At 46.9% G+C, this 16,775-nt stretch overlaps 2 protein-coding genes and 1 long non-coding RNA gene across 5 annotated transcripts; 2 read left to right on the top strand and 1 right to left on the bottom strand.

The window, feature by feature from the left end:
• Positions 1-8,600: 8,600 nt before the first annotated feature.
• On the top strand, positions 8,601-10,323 carry LOC148385779 (uncharacterized). Its single transcript, XM_088398891.1, has 3 exons — positions 8,601-8,737; positions 8,862-8,975; positions 9,207-10,323. Exon 3 carries the CDS (start codon positions 9,351-9,353, stop codon positions 9,774-9,776), a length of 426 nt encoding a protein of 141 aa, XP_088255017.1. The 5' UTR covers positions 8,601-8,737; positions 8,862-8,975; positions 9,207-9,350; the 3' UTR covers positions 9,777-10,323.
• An 82-nt stretch (positions 10,324-10,405) lies between these two features.
• LOC148385778 (janus kinase and microtubule-interacting protein 3-like) lies at positions 10,406-11,965 on the top strand. Of its 3 annotated transcripts, XM_088398889.1 has the most exons (8): positions 10,406-10,478; positions 10,615-10,719; positions 10,861-10,974; positions 11,056-11,172; positions 11,395-11,457; positions 11,544-11,642; positions 11,732-11,830; positions 11,926-11,965. In XM_088398889.1, exons 4-8 carry the CDS (start codon positions 11,104-11,106, stop codon positions 11,926-11,928), a joined length of 333 nt encoding a protein of 110 aa, XP_088255015.1. In that variant the 5' UTR covers positions 10,406-10,478; positions 10,615-10,719; positions 10,861-10,974; positions 11,056-11,103; the 3' UTR covers positions 11,929-11,965. The 3 variants fall into 3 exon arrangements, 1 of the variants encoding a protein (XP_088255015.1); XR_015863103.1 differs by lacking the exon at positions 11,926-11,965 and having other exon boundaries at positions 11,133-11,172; positions 11,732-11,829; XR_015863102.1 differs by lacking the exon at positions 11,926-11,965 and having other exon boundaries at positions 11,130-11,172; positions 11,732-11,829.
• A 341-nt stretch (positions 11,966-12,306) lies between these two features.
• On the bottom strand, positions 12,307-14,682 carry LOC148385777 (uncharacterized). The gene is made up of 4 exons (XR_015863185.1): positions 14,446-14,682; positions 14,245-14,322; positions 12,510-12,680; positions 12,307-12,386 (listed from the first exon to the last, which is right to left on the bottom strand). It is a non-coding gene; the product is annotated as an uncharacterized LOC148385777 (long non-coding RNA).
• Positions 14,683-16,775: the final 2,093 nt, after the last annotated feature.

The raw sequence follows: 16,775 nt of genomic DNA, 5'->3' as shown, positions 1-16,775 counted from the left end.
AGTTAACAGATATGATTATACTGCCTAATCTGTTACAGAGTATGTTGTTGCCAAGTAATGTAGAATAGATCCAAAGTAGTAATCCAGAATAGTTTTGAAGAGGCCATTAGAATAATAAACAAATCTGATTACCTTGAACATAATAACAAGCTAAGTGTTTAATATGTCCTATGAAGTCAAAATTGGGCACCATCATGTGGTGAAATTTGGAATTGCATCACATCCAATTTTGCCTGGGAACAAACAGATTAAATAAATCTTAGTTTTGAATAAGCCACTCCTTCTCAAACAAGTAAACTCTGCCCATTTCGCGCAGTAGATGTTCTGTTAATATCTAGTATTTATACAAAGTCATAATTTAAATTGCTTTCAACCTTCATTCATCGGTTCAACCAACATTACTCGCTCTTATTACCAACTTGTATTGATTTAACTAAGCGTTTAATACTTCCTATCAGGTCTCAAGGCAAGATTTGGCAAAATACAATTTCAGCAAATCCAATTTTGCCAGGGAACAAAAATAGATTAAATAAACTAAATAAGTCTTCTTCCCATTAAATAAATCAGAAAAGTCTGTCTTGTAACCAGTCCTCTTCAAACAAGTAAAGTCTGCCCATTTTGTGCCGTAGATTTTGTGTCTATGCCTAGTATTTAAACAAAATCATAATTTAAACGACTTCTTTCCTTCATTCACTTTGGAAATTTGGAATTGCAGCAAATCGAATTTTGCCAGGGAACAAAAATAGATCAATTAAACTAAATAAGTCTTCTTCCCATTAAATAAATTAAAAAAGTCTGTCTTGTAACCAGTCCTTTTCAAACAAGTAAAGTCTGCCCATTTTGTGCCGTCGATTTTGTGTTAATGCCTAGTATTTATACAAAATCATAATTTAAAGGACTTCATTCCTTCATTCACTTTGGAAATTTGGAATTGCAGCACATCAAATTTTGCCTGGGAAGAAAAGTAGATTAAATAAATTTAATAAGTCTTACTACTTCCCATTAAATAAATTAAATACGTCTTACTTGTTCCCACTCCTTTACAAAAAAGTAGTTTAAAACGAGGTCCCTTCACTCAACCTTTAACCCTATTTATTCACCTTCTAGGCTAAGTGTTAAAGGCTAAGTGTTAAAGGCTAAGTGTTAAAGGCTAAGTGTTAGAGGCTAAGTGCCAGAGGCTAGGCGCCAGAGGCGAGTTTTTGTGGGCTGAAGTTTTAGTGGGGTTAGTGTGAATACAATCCAAAAGAATACAACAGAATACAATACAATAGAATATAATACATAGATTAAATTCAATAGCTCTTACTACTTCCCATTAAATAAATTAAATACGTCTTACTTGTTCCCAATCCTTTTCAAAAAAGTAGTTTAAAACGAGGGCCCTTCACTCAACCTTTAACCTCAACCCCGCACGTCACATTGTGTTGTATCTGTGAATGTTGGTTGTGGCCAAATGATAGTTTTCTTTCATTCGTTTAGGTTCCACGGTGTTTGTTGGCTATGTTTTCCACTGTCAGAAGGATGAAAATACAAAGTACAACGCTTGGACGTGGGCGAAGACGTCACCGGTGAGTCCTTCCTTCCTATTTATTTACCTTCTAGATGCTAGAGGCTAAGTGTTAGAGGCTAAGTGTTAGAGGCTAAGTGTTAAACACAATACGAACAACACAACGATACTGCACTGAACAACACGATACCGCACTGAGAAACACGATACCGCACTGAACAACACGATACCGCACTGAACAACACCATGCCGCACTGAACACCAAGCCACACTGAACAACACCATCCCGCACTGAACAACACCATGCCGCACTAAACAACACCATGCCGCACTGAACAACACCATGCCTCACTGAACGACACCATGCCGCACTGAAAGACACCATGCCGCACTGAACGACACCATGCCGCACTGAAAGACACCATCCCGCACTGAACACCATGCCGCACTGAACAACACCATCCTGCACTGAACAACACCATCCCGCACTGAACAACACCATGCCGCACTGAACAACATTATGCCGCACTGAACATTATGCCGCACTGAACAACACCATGCCGCACTGAACAACACCATGCCGCACTGAACAACATTATGCCGCACTGAACAACACCATGCCGCACTGAACAACACCATGCCGCACTGAACAACACCATGCCGCACTGAACAACATTATGCCGCACTGAACAACACCATGCCGCACTGAACAACACCATCCTGCACTGAACAACACCATTCCGCATTGAACACCATGCCGCACTGAACAACACCATCCCGCACTGAACAACACCATCCCGCACTGAACAACACCATGCCGCACTGAACAACATTATGCCGCACTGAACAACATTATGCCGCACTGAACAACACCATGCCGCACTGAACAACACCATGCCGCACTGAACAACACCATGCCGCACTGAACAACATTATAACGCACTGAACAACACCATCCCGCACTGAACAACACCATGCCGCACTAAACAACATTATGCCGCACTGAACAACATTATGCCGAAATGAACAACACCATGCCGCACTGAACAACACCATGCCGCACTGAACAACACCATCCTGCACTGAACAACACCATCCCGCACTGAACAACACCATGCCGCACTGAACAACACCATGCCGCACTGAACAACACCATGCCACAATGAACAACACCATCCCGCACTGAACAACATTATGCCGCACTGAACAACATTATGCCGCACTGAACAACATTATGCCGCACTGAACAACACCATGCCGCACTGAACAACACCATCCTGCACTGAACAACACCATCCCGCACTGAACAACACCATGCCGCACTGAACAACATTATGGCGCACTGAACAACATTATGCCGCACTGAACAACACCATGCCGCACTGAACAACACCATGCCGCACTGAACAACACCATGCCGCAATGAACAACACCATCCCGCACTGAACAACACCATGCCGCACTGAGCAACACCATGCCGCACTGAACAACACCATCCTGCACTGAACAACACCATGCCGCACTGAACAACACCATTCCGCACTGAACAACACCATGCCGCACTGAACAACATTACGCTGCACTGAACAACACCATGCCGCACTGAACAACACCATGCCGCACTGAACAACACCATGCCGCATTGAACAACACCATGCCGCATTGAACAACACCATGCCGCACTGAACAACACCATCCTGCACTGAACAACACCATGCCGCATTGAACAACACCATGCCGCACTGAACAACACCATCCTGCACTGAACAACACCATCCCGCACTGAACAACACCATCCCGCATTGAACAACACCATCCTGCACTGAACAACACCATGCCGCACTGAACAACACCATTCCGCACTGAACAACACCATGCCGCACTGAACAACACCATCCTGCACTGAACAACACCATCCCGCACTGAACAACACCATGCCGCATTGAACAACACCATCCTGCACTGAACAACACCATCCTGCACTGAACAACACCATGCCGCACTGAACAACACCATGCCGCACTGAACAACACCATGCCGCACTGAACAACACCATGCCGCACTGAACAACATTATGCCGCACTGAACAACATTATGTCGCACTGAACAACACCATGCCGCACTGAACAACATTATGGCGCACTGAACAACATTATGCCGCACTGAACAACACCATCCCGCAGTGAACAACACCATGCCGCATTAAACAACACCATGCCGCACTGAACAACATTATGCCGCACTGAACAACATTATGCCGCACTGAACAACACCATGCCGCACTGAACAACACCATGCCGCACTGAACAACACCATGCCGCACTGAACAACACGACGTCGCACTGAACAACACGACGCCGCACAGAACAACACGACGCCGCACAGAATAACACAATACCGCACAGAACAACACAATACCGCACAAACAGTTTTAGATAATATTACGTCGCAGTCATGTGACGCGGACATGACGTCAATAGGCGGAACTCACGGCAAAATTATAATCCGTGGGCGTGGCTTGCAACAGGAAGTAGGAAAGCGGCAGTTCTGGCAAACAAGACACAGCTGTTAGTAACACGATGACTAACAAGGCAAATATTTTTGTTTTCAGCTTGCAACTTGACCGTCTAGAGCGTACAAGGTAATTACAACTGTTTTTTTTTAGCCCTGAAAAGCGAGGGAGTGTGGCGTTTGGGAGGAATGTCGAACTCGGCGTCTGCTTCCAGCCACAGACGCCAAATTTCGACGATTATTTCGACTGGTCAACGGTTGTAAATTATTGCGTTGACTAAAAACTTTATTTAACTCTACTCTTAACTTTGCCGTTTCAGATATGCGGGTATTACACCGCGGAAATGACGTCAATAGGCTGAACTCTCGCCAAAATTCAAATCTGTGGGCGCAATGGCCTTGAGCGAGACACCGGATACAAACACGACGATTATCAACAGAAATATCTTTATTTTCCGCTTGCAAGTGGACCGTCTAGAGCGTACACGGTAAGTACAACTCATTGTGTTTAAAAAGATTTACGTTTGTGTAGTTTGCGTTGCGTTGTATCTGTGAATGTTGGTTGAGGCTAAATGTTAATGTTTAATTTCATTCCTTTAGGTTCCACGGTGTTTGTTGGCTGTATGTTTTCCACTGCAAGAAGAGGCTCGTATCATTGACCAGCAGGAGCTACAATGGTGAGTACCCCTTTCGTCTTCCATTTATGTTAAACACTTCCTATTTCATGTCTAACAGTACTCGATTTAACAAATAACCATAAATAAATACAGTGTGGGCAGTCACGTTAACATATGTGATTATCCTGCCTAATATGTTTATCACAAATATGTCACTAATCACTAATATGTTTATTTGTTTATCACAACACCTTTGGACCTTCAGCAATCGATTATTTACCTTCATCTACATAGAGACAGAACGATGGTGTCTTAAACATCTCATTCATTTCACCAAATAACTTCACGCAGGTGGATAACGGCCGTCTCGGTCACGCTATGTTGCGTGATGCAGTTTTGAAGAACCAAATGCATTTATTCAATGAATAAGTCAAGCTAGTTCTATGTTTATGATGTTGTAAGTTACGGTACCGATTGAAGTTGAGTTCGAAGCCAGTGGAAAACAGCGCTGCGTTTGTGCTCTCCAGGTACAAATGTTGTGATCTCTGACTGACGACCGGGCGAGACTCGAGTAAGAGATGTCCAAACGAGCTCCGGCAGGGCGGGCCAAGGCGGAGCGAACGGACGCCCTTCAGGCCGCCAATGACGAGCTGAGAACCAAACTGATGGACGTCCAGTTAGAACTTCAGCAGGAGAAGAACAAGGTGAAAACCTCAACAGACAGACACTGCCTGCCTCCCTGCCTGCCTCCCTGCCTGCCTCCCTGCCTGCCTCCCTCCCTCCCAGTTTTCCCGATGTAGATTAGACATGCGTGTGCCATGACTGTGTCAGCCTACATCAACAAATGCACCGAGGACGTCAGCACCACTAAGAATATCATCACCCGGGGCAACCAACGACCCTGGATGACTGAGGAGGTACGTCAAACGCTACGAGCGCGGAACTCTGCCTTCAAGTCTGGCGACAAGGAGACACTGAGGACAGCGAGAGCCAACTTGAACCGTGCCATCAGGATAGCGAAGCGAGACCGCAGTCGAAAATTTCAGGATCGTTTCCACGACGTCAAAAACATCAGGAGTATGTGGCAAGGCATACGGGCGATTACAGACTACAACTCACCCTCCCCCCCCCCCGGTGGGTGTAGTTGATGCTGACTTTCTAAATGGTCTAAATAACTTCTTTGGGAGGTTCGAGGCACTAAACGGCACTCCAGCAGTTAAAACTGTCCCCCATCAGGAAGAGGAGGTACTCTGCCTTGACTCCGCCGATGTGTTGAAGACCCTGAGGAGAGTCAACCCCTGTAAGGCCCCTGGCCCCGACAACATTCCTGGGCGTGTGTTCAGGGAATGTGCAAGTCATCTGGCTGGGGTCATCACAGACATTTTTAACACCTCGCTGGGCCAAGCCACAGTGCCGGCGTGCTTTAAGACTGCCTCCATCATTCCGGTGCCGAAGAAACCTCAAATCACCTCATTTAATGATTACCGGCCTGTTGCACTGACTCCGGTTATGATGAAGTGCTTCGAAAGGCTGCTTAAAGGTCACATCGTTTCCAGACTCCCCCTATTATTTGACCCGTTCCAGTTTGCCGACCGGCAAAACCGCTCCACTCAGGACGCCATCTCCTCCGTTCTTCACCTGAGCCTGGCTCACCTGGAGGAGAAGAACACCCATGTGCGGAGGCTGTTCCTGGACTTCAGCTCAGCGTTTAACACCATCATCCCACAGCATCTGGTAGGAAAATTGGAACACCTGGGCTTCAACACCCCCCTTCGCAACTGGCTGCTAGACTTCCTCACCAACAGACCTCAGTCAGTCCGGGTCGGACAGAACACCTCTGATGTCATCACCCTCAGCACAGGCTCCCTTCAGGGCTGCGTCCTGAGCCCCCTGCTGTGCACCCTGATGACACACGACTGCGTCCTCAGGTTCACCACCAATCACATCGTGAAGTCAGCAGACGACACAACGGTGGTGGGGCTCATCAGAGACAACAACGACCTGGACTACAGAGAGGAGGTGGAGCAGCTGGTGGGCTGGTGCAGAGAAAACAGCCTGATCCTGAATGAGGAGAAGATGAAGGAGATCATCGTCGACTTCAGGAAAAAACAGCCTCACCACGCTCCACTGATCATCAACAGCTCAGCTGTGGAGGTGGTCAGCACCACCAAATTCCTGGGGGTCCACATCACAGAAGACCTCACCTGGACTATGAACACTACGGCACTGGTCAAGAGGGCACAGAAGCGCTTGTACTTCCTGCGGAGGATGAGGAGAGCCCACCTGCCCCCACCCATCATGAGGACGTTCTACAGGAGCACCATAGAGAGCATTCTGACAAGCTGTCTCTCTGTGTGGTGTGGAGGCTGCACCGCCTCCGATTGGAAGAACGTGAGGAGAGTGGTGAGGACAGCAGAGAGGATCATAGGGGCTCCTCTTCCCTCCATTCAGGACATTTCATCTCAGCGCTGCATGTCCCGTGCCCGTAACATCATCAATGACCCATCACACCCCCACCATGGACTGTTCTCCCTGCTGCCCTCTGGGAAGAGGTTTGCAGCATCCGCTGCAGGTCCACCAGGTTCTGCAACAGCTTTTTCCCTGCTGTCATCAGACTGTTGAACACTAGAACTGTTGAGCTCTAAACTGAACTCTGCATCACACATTCACAGAACTGTACTTTATGACACTACGGACCTCTATCTTGCACTATCTCGCACTACCAACTTTACTGAACTTGTATAAACCCTTTAAATAGAAGTTTAATACATGGTTTAGCATTCCTCTGCACACTCTTGAATACTGTTTTGCCTACTTGCACTATTGCATAATTATCACTGCTGCACTTTATACTTATTTTTAATATATATATATATATATATATAGTATATATGTATATATATATATTTTCATAGGATATGTTACTTCTATTCAACTGCAATATCACTACTTTGTTGTAAGACGTATGCAACGGAATTTCGTTTTGTATGCACCATGTGCAGACAAGATGACAATAAAGTTTGTCTAAGTCTAAGTCATGTCAGGTCAGCTGTCTGGAGAGAGAGAGAAGTCAGGACCTGCGGGCGGAGCACCACCGTGCCACCGCCGCCATGACGGAACTCAAAAGCAAACTCCATGAGGAGAAGCAGAAAGAGTTAGCCATTACCAGGGAGACATTACTGCGGCAGCATGAAATGGAGCTGATGAGAGTGATCAAAATCAAAGATGGAGAGATCCAGCGACTGAATGCCTTGGTCCTCAGCCTGAGGGACGGCTCCATGGACAAGGTGATCCGCTCTATCCGTGTCTGACTATCCGCACGCCACGTCGGGCTTCGATGCGGCCGCTACCGTATTGTGTAGCTTGTCCCCAGTAAGCGTCGCGGCGCTCCGTTGCGGTCTCAACGGCCCGGTGTGGCGCAATGTCTGCTCAGGTGAGGAGGGGGGGCGCTTTGCTGGCGGAGGTGGAGGAGACGCGGCGGTGTCGGGAGACCGAGCGGTGTCGCCTCCACCAGGAGCGCGGAAGAAGCCCTGGCAGCGGCCCAGCAGGCCTGGCAGTCCCGAGCGGCCGAGCTCCGATCGGCTCATCACCAGCATCGGGAGGAGCTGAGCCGAACCAAGAGAGACTGCGAGAGGGAGATCCGCCGACTGGTAGGACTGATCAGATGCGCGGTGCGTGGCTATGTTCCCAATTTCGTTGTATACCTGCAGTGCAATGACACCTAAGGCATTCTATTCTATTCTATTTCACAAGAAGAAAATGTCCGGTTGCTCGCTTCGCTTTTGTCACAGCAAAGGTGTTCTAGTCGATTCAAGAAAAAAATTGGCCGGTTGCTCTCTTTGTTTTTGTCACAATTCTGGCAAATGAGTTTGCCCGCCTGCCTGAGCGCTCCCCGTTTGTACATCCAGACGGATGAGATCAAGCTGAAAGACAGAGCGGTTAGTGTTTTGGATGAAGCCCTGGGGCCGGCCACGTCCACCGCCTTCAGCTGCAGACTCAGGCTGCCGAGCAGCAGATCGCTGCCCTGAGGGATTCCCAAAGGGCGGGCCTAAACTACCCTGGAAGTGGGGTCAACGCCGCTACTAGCAATCCTCTTCATTGCGTAAGCCACCTCATCACACACTTGCAGTACGCATGACTTAGTTCGTTGCTGGAGGAAGGTAGCACAAAAACAGTTTTGAACTTTGAACGAGTGCTTGTGTGTGTGTGTTGCGGGGCGTTTTCAGTCTCAGGAGGATCGGGACACGCGACGGTTTCATCTGAAAATCGCTGAGCTCAGCGCAGTCATCAGGAAACTGGAGGATCGAAACGCCCTGCTTTCTGAAGAGCGCAATGAACTGGTAATTTATTGACGGCACGCTTGAAGGTTTGCGCTACGTTTGATGCGCGCCATCCAGCGAGGCACCCATTGCGCTTGCTTATTAGTTGAGCGGCGCGGCGAGTCGGTTGCCTGGTAGATGTCTTTTATTGGGAGCCAAAGCCACGATTCCGTTCAAACCGATGCAAAAGGAATGGATACGTTCTGGCCCGCGTGTTGTGCGTCTTTCACATCCCGCACTTCATGCTTGCAGCTAAAGCGACTGAGAGAAACAGAAAGCCAGTTTCTGCCACTCCTGTACAAAAACAAACGCCTGAGCAGGAAGAATGAAGACCTCTCGCTGGTGCTGTGTCGCCTTGAAAACAAAGTGCGCTTTGTCACCCAGGAGAACGAGGAGATGGCAAGCTTGGTAAGTCGACGCGGACAACGGCGGCGTGCCAACAGAGTCCACTGCATTTGTGTTCCACAGAGAAGGCCTAGTTCGCTCAATGACCTGGACCGCGGTTGCGGCCAGCAGGACGGTGAAATGGAGTTCCTTCAAGTTGTGGAGCAGCGGCACATCATCGACGACTTGTCCAAGGTCTTCAGGCAGGCGACTCGGTGCACGTACGGCAGCGCCGCGCTCGCTCGCTGTCGCCAGGAAACCTTTTCCGTCCAAAGCTTGGCCGGCGGCCGCCATCCAAAAAATTGGCCCCTTAAATTCCGACCTTTCAAGCAGGAGCATTGTGCGCACGCGTTTGAACACGCTTTAGACTTGTTTTGCCGTTTTCAGCAGCTCAAAGCTCCCGTTTTGTCAGCGCCTTTGCCACTCGCTGTGCGCTGAAAACGACGGACTTGCCCGGCTGCTCAGCCCGTCAACCATGAGCCGCGAGCGCGACGTCATTGTCCGTAGGCAGCTAGTGGCAAAATGCACCCTGTTAGAGTTGCGCTCGCTCCAACTTATTTTGCAAGAACCACACGGGAGACAAGTAAGTTCTTTTGGACACCTGCAGGTGGAGAGTCCATCCGTTGTACGAATGAAGTCTGACTCTCGGCTCCTGCACGAGCATTTTAATTAAGAGAAACAGGGTGGGTGTAAGAGTGGATTGAATAGAGGAAGCCCTTGACCTCTAGTCAAAACATAGCAAGGGGTGTTTTACGACTTTGTGTAGGAAGGGATAAGCGATAGGGATAAATAAGGGATAAATAATATTATTTATTACAGGTCGCAGTCAAAGTCAAAGCAACACAATGATACGATAAAGATAATCTGGAAAACCCTGACACACCCTGTAGTTGTCACTTTTGGAAAAGACGAGCGTCCCTCCAATCATCGCCGGTGACGTGTTTTTCAGGCTCTGGAGACAGGAGCTCATGTCAGAAATGTCATTGTGAGTCGCGTTTGTTTCTGCGCCGGAGCCGTTCGTTCCCTTTGCATCCAAAGAATCTCAAAGGCGGATTATTTGTGTCGACATGAGAGAGATTTGCTGCTACGATACCGACGTCGAGAATCTCTGAGGAGGAACAAAGCGTGAGGTCCTGCAAGGTGAGTCTGTTTGTTTGCGGCTGCTTGGTGTTGCGCAAGATGAAATGGCCTTTTTCTCGCTATCGTTCCTCTCGTCGATTCATCGTGAGGTGTCGCTTCAGTTTGTTCAGAGAGATGTTTGCTTCCGCGCCCGCAGGTCATCGAAACATTTTACGGCTACGACGAAGACGTGTTGGTGGACTCGGACGGATCGTCCTTGTCTTTTCACACCGACAGAACCCCCGACACGGAACCCGAAGAGGTAGCCCGCCATTGCCAGCGTATTGGCACCAAACATTCCTCTTCAGCCTGGAATCGGACTCGTCTTTGCGTCGCGGGTGCTTTGTCGCCGGTCTGACTGATTCTGGTACTAGTGCTGTGTTGCATTGGTGTGTGCATGAAGAGGCGGAGCTTCGCTACCGCCAGCTGACGCAAGAATATCAAGCGCTGCAACGAGCCTACGCTCTGCTAGCCCAGACCAGCGAAAGGGGACTACGACGCCGAGAAGGAGATCAAGGTGGCGCCCCTTCCCGCAACCCCCGGCCGGGTCGCAGCCTCCCCGTTCTCACCCAGCCTCGGGTGTTCTCTGGTCTGAAAGGAGGAGGAGGAGCCTCCCTCCTCCTCCTTTCAGACCAGAGAAAAGCTGATGGTAGAAATGGGTCACTATCAAAGCAGAGTAGCAGATCTGGAGTCAGCGCTGAAGCAACAAGGACAGGTAAGCTCATCAATGAGCACACCTTTTTCTCAGACAAAATAGCTACATTCTTCAGTCACTCATCCGTCTGGCATTACTGGACCAACCCCCCCCCCCCCCCCCCCCCCGAACGTGGCTGGGAAAATGCGGAGAAAAGCAAATGTCATTTTCCAGTCAACCAAAGAATTTGTGGATGAAAATGACACAACATTCCAAAGCTGTCCACGCGTTTGTCTCTTCTAGAATGTCAAGTGGGTGGAGGAGAAGCAGCTGCTGCGTCAGAGCAATCAGCAGTTGGCCGAAAAGGTGACGGAAAGAAAGGCGCTGGGCGGAGTCGCTTGGCGTCACACCTGTCGGGAAGCCCCGCAGATGAGGTCTGACTGTCTTTTCAGGTCAGGCGGATGGAGGCGGAAGAAGCGCGTCTGAAAGAGCACATCCAGGATATCCGAGACCAAAACGAACTGCTTGAGTTCCGCATCCTGGAGCTGGAGGTGGGAAGACTCGCACAAGCGTGTTGAGGCCAGAGATGTGACGGACGGACGGACGGACGGACGGACGGATGCATGCCTCTGCCTTTCAGGAGAGGGAGTGGCGCTCCCCCGTCTTGAAGTTTCTGCAAGTCCGTTTCCCAGACGGCCTCAGCCCTTTGCAGATCTACTGCGAGGCCGAGGGCGTGAGCGTACGTAAGGCGTCCCTCGCAACCCTAACCTTAACCCGAGGTCCCAGAACACCTTACATTGCTCCTTGCGCCTTTCCCCCGGACATCGTCATCAGTGATCTGATGAAGAAGCTGGACATCCTGGGCTATAACGCCGTGCAGGCAGGGAGGCAGGCAGGGAGGCAGGCAGGGAGGCAGGCAGTGTCTGTCTGTTGAGGTTTTCACCTTGTTCTTCTCCTGCTGAAGTTCTAACTGGACGTCCATCAGTTTGGTTCTCAGCTCGTCATTGGCGGCCTGAAGGGCGTCCGTTCGCTCCGCCTTGGCCCGCCCTGCCGGAGCTCGTTTGGACATCTCTTACTCGAGTCTCGCCCGGTCGTCAGTCAGAGATCACAACATTTGTACCTGGAGAGCACAAACGCAGCGCTGTTTTCCACTGGCTTCGAACTCAACTTCAATCGGTACCGTAACTTACAACATCATAAATGTTATGGCTACTCACCATTGTAGCTCGCTCCTGGTCAATGATACGAGCCTCTTCTTGCAGTGGAAAACTTGCAGCCAACAAACACCGTGGAACCTAAAGGAATGAAATTAAACATTAACATTTCGCCTCGACCAATTTTCACACGTACAACGCAACGCGGCTACACTTCTGCTATTACAAACGTAAATCTCCTTAAACACAATGAGTGTTACTTACCGTGTACGCTCTAGACGGTCCAGTTGCAAGCAGAAAATAAAGATATTTCTGTTGATAATCGTCGCTGCTCAGTGGCTCACGGCCATCGCGCCAACAGATTTGAATTTTGGCGGAGGTTCGGGCAATTACGTCATATCCGCGGCATTTGACTGCGACGTAATACCCGCTTATCTGAAACGGCAGTTAAAAGTAGAGTTACATCAAGTTTTCTTGGAACCTAAACGAATGAAAGAAAACTATCATTTGGCCACAACCAACATTCACAGATACAACACAACGTGCGGGGTTGAGGTTAAAGATTGAGTGAAGGGCCCTCGTTTTAAACTACTGTTTTGAAAAGGAGTGGGAACAAGTAAGACGTATTTAATTTATTTAATGGGAAGTAGTAAGACTTATTAAATTTATTTAATCTACTTTTCTTCCCAGGCAAAATTTGATGTGCTGCAATTCCAAATTTCCAAAGTGAATGAAGGAATGAAGTCCTTTAAATTATGATTTTGTATAAATACTAGGCATTAACACAAAATCGACGGCACAAAATGGGCAGACTTTACTTGTTTGAAAAGGACTGGTTACAAGACAGACTTTTTTAATTTATTTAATGGGAAGAAGACTTATTTAGTTTAATTGATCTATTTTTGTTCCCTGCCAAAATTCGATTTGCTGCAATTCCAAATTTCCAAAGTGAATGAAGGAAAGAAGTCGTTTAAATTATGATTTTGTTTAAATACTAGGCATAGACACAAAATCTACGGCACAAAATGGGCAGACTTTACTTGTTTGAAGAGGACTGGTTACAAGACAGACTTTTCTGATTTATTTAATGGGAAGAGGACTTATTTAGTTTATTTAATCTATTTTTGTTCCCTGGCAAAATTGGATTTGCTGAAATTGTATTTTGCCAAATCTCGATTTGAGACCTGATAGGAAGTATTAAACGCTTAGTTAAATCAATACAAGTTGGTAATAAGAGCGAGTAATGTTGGTTGAACCGATGAATGAAGGTTGAAAGCAATTTAAATTATGACTTTGTATAAATACTAGATATTAACAGAACATCTACTGCGCAAAATGGGCAGAGTTTACTTGTTTGAGAAGGAGTGGCTTATTCAAAACTAAGATTTATGTAATCTGTTTGTTCCCAGGCAAAATTGGATGTGATGCAATTCCAAATTTCACCACATGATGGTGCCCAATTTTGACTTCATAGGACATATTAAACACTTAGCTTGTTATTATGTTCAAGGTAATCAGATTTGTTTATCATTCTAATGGCCTCTTCAAAACTATTCTGGATTACTACTTTGGATCTATTCTACATTACTTGGCAACAACATACTCTGTAACAGATTAGGCAGTATAATCACATATGTTAACTTGAGAGTGCCCACACTCAATCTACTTATCGTGATGTGTTAAATCAATTACTGTTAGACATTATTTGTCTGATAATCTACCAAATCTTTGAATTGAAGAATTTGTGATTTAATTAATAGCTTGTTCAGGGTAATCAGACTTGTATATAATTCTAATGGCCTTCTTTTGAAAACTATTCTGAATTACAACTTTGGATCTTATATTACTTTGCAACAATCTACTCGGTGACAGATTAGGCAGTATAATCACATATGTTAACTTCAGTGCCCACACTGTATTTATTTATGGTTATTTGTTAAATCAAGTACTGTTAGACATGAAATAGGAAGTGTTTAACATAAATGTTATGGCTACTCACCATTGTAGCTCGCTCCTGGTCAGTGATATGAGCCTCTTCTTGCAGTGGAAAACTTGCAGCCAACAAACACCGTGGAACCTAAAGGAATGAAATTAAACATTAACATTTCGCCCGGACCAACATTCACACGTACAACGCAACGCGGCTACACTTCTGCTATTACAAACGTAAATCTCCTTAAACACAACGAGTGTTACTTACCGTGTACGCTCTAGGCAAAATTGGATGTGATGCAATTCCAAATCTATCTGAAACGGCAGTTAAAAGTAGAGTTACATCAAGTTTTCTTTTTTAATCAACACAATCATTTACAACCGTTGACCAGAAAGAATCGTCGAAATTCGACGTCCCCCACAAACGCCACGCTCACTCGCTTTTCAGGGCAACAAAAGTACTTCTTTTTAAAAACGATGAGTTGTACTTACCGTGTACGCTCTGGACGGTCCAGTTGCAAGCAGAAAATAAAAATATTTCTCTTGTTAGTCGTATGTTACCATCCGCTGTGTCTTTGTCAACATCGCCGCCATTTTCCTACTTCCTGCTGCGAGCCACGCCCACGGATTTAAATTTGGGCGGAAGCTCTTTCCATTGGCGTCGTTTTCGCGTATAGCAAATCCGATTGGTTGGGAAGGGGGCACGGTTATGCAGCCGAGGGGTCCTGTGATCGGTGGGATGTAAAGTAGGCGTCGACGTCACGTCCGCGTCACGTGACCAGGCAAGCGGGAAAAACCGAAGACGTGCGTGTTCCGCCCACGCTGGATTTATTTGCACCTTTGAAAAGACACCGTATTGCCGCAGATGTGGCAAAGAGTACTTTTGGGCATCTGAGACGGAAGGATGTCCAAAGCATCACGTCACCTGCTCTGGTAGGCATGGTGGTGGGACGTTGAGGTCAACCGCTTTGGGGTTGGCTGACTCTTTGATCGCAGGGTTAGGGTTAGGGTTAGGGTTAGGGTTAGGGTTAGGGTTAAGTATGGAGTTCCTCCCCCGAAGGAGAGGAGCAAAGGCACGGTCCTACCGTCCACGCCCACGTCCCACAACCAGCCCCAGAGCACACTGTCCGTCGTGGCTGCGCCAGCCATGCTGGTCAGGCCAAATTGGGCTTAATAAACATGTATTTGCTTTGTAGTTGTTGTGTTGTTTTTGTGTTTGTACTTTGCCTATCCGGTCGCCTTTGTTATATATGTAATAAATGAGTCTCGACTTGGCATGATAGATTGACAGCTGCATTTGCGGTCAAATTAGTCGTACCTCGCACTTAATTCATCGACTCCCCTATCTGGGTGGAGCGAGAGCATCTTGCTCTGTGCGGCATCCATGCGCTCTCCTATCTGGGTAGAGCGTGGGTCAATATTAATTTTGCGTCTAATTGTTTTCCTATCGGCGCTAGTTTGCGCTCCCTTTTATTTCCTCCGTGTGGCCATCGACAACGTTTCGGCATCTTTTGTGCCTTCCTCAGGTCTGGCACACGGGAATTGCAGCTAAATATAGTTTTATTGCACGTGGAGCTGTTTCCTCCTTCATGGCCGCATCGAGACTGAGTTTCCTGCTTGGAGCGGTCCTTATATAGTTTCATGTCAGCAATTTGCGTTTCGTACCGGATAATTTCCCATTTACTTATTTTAGCTTATTAACTTGTTGTTTTTTTCGCTCTTGTGTATTTCTGTTTCTTTTCTTGCAGGTACCGATTGGGCGTGAATATGTGATCTCGGCATAGGTAAGTATAACTGTGTTTCCTTTTTTTTAGGTTTGTATCAGGTAAGTATTGTTTTTTGATAATGTAATTATTTACTTCCAACCATTTTTTAGTTTATATTCAATTTTGTGTTTATGTTTCCTTTTTTCAGGTTTGTATCAGGTAAGTATTGTTTTTTGATAGTGTAAATATTTACTTCCAACCACTTTTTAGTTTATATCCAATTTTGTGTTTATGTTCAAATTTTTGACTTCTTATTTTCAATTTTTGACTTACAGGTTGAAATTTTTTTCATATTGGGATTTTAGTTTATATCCAATTTTGTGTTTATGTTTCCTTTTTTCAGGTTTGTATCAGGTAAGTATTGTTTTTTTGATAGTGTAAATATTTACTTCCACCCACTTTTTAGTTTATATCCAATTTTGTGTTTATGTTCAAATTTTTGACTTCTTATTTTCAATTTTTGACTTACAGGTTGAAATTTTTTTCATATTGGGAGTCAGGGAGGGATTTGGGTTAGGGTTAGGGTTAGGGTTGGGGTTAGGGTTAGGGTTAGGGTTTGGGGTTAGGTTAGGGTTAGGGTTAGGGTAGGATCGGTTTAGGGGACAGCGCACAGACGCAGCAGGAGCTGAATGGAAACTGGAAACGTGGGGGGGCAGTGGAGGTGGCACAGGCGAGTTAGGATTAAGTATGGAGTTCCTCCCCCGAAGGAGAGGAGCAAAGGCACGGTCCTACCGTCCACGCCCACGTCCCACAACCAGCCCCAGAGCACACTGTCCGTCGTGGCTGCGCCAGCCATGCTGGTCAGGCCAAATTGGGCTTAATAAACATGTAT

This window comes from Syngnathus floridae, chromosome 15 (assembly GCF_059516105.1).
Source record: "Syngnathus floridae isolate MCC-2025c chromosome 15, RoL_Sflo_1.0, whole genome shotgun sequence".
NCBI lineage: Eukaryota > Metazoa > Chordata > Actinopteri > Syngnathiformes > Syngnathidae > Syngnathus > Syngnathus floridae.
This window is presented reverse-complemented; position numbering and strand designations above follow the sequence as displayed.

What these genes read in the sequence shown, in the direction of transcription:
- LOC148385779 (XM_088398891.1), top strand. Translation starts at nt 9,351, where the DNA reads ATGGCAAGCTTGGTAAGTCGACGCGGACAACGGCGGCGTGCCAACAGA.
- LOC148385778 (XM_088398889.1), top strand. Translation starts at nt 11,104, where the DNA reads ATGGTAGAAATGGGTCACTATCAAAGCAGAGTAGCAGATCTGGAGTCA. An exon ending in CGCTGAAGCAACAAGGACAG is followed by an intron (nt 11,173 to 11,394) that starts GTAAGCTCATCA and finishes TGTCTCTTCTAG; the next exon opens with AATGTCAAGTGGGTGGAGGA. An exon ending in ATCAGCAGTTGGCCGAAAAG is followed by an intron (nt 11,458 to 11,543) that starts GTGACGGAAAGA and finishes CTGTCTTTTCAG; the next exon opens with GTCAGGCGGATGGAGGCGGA.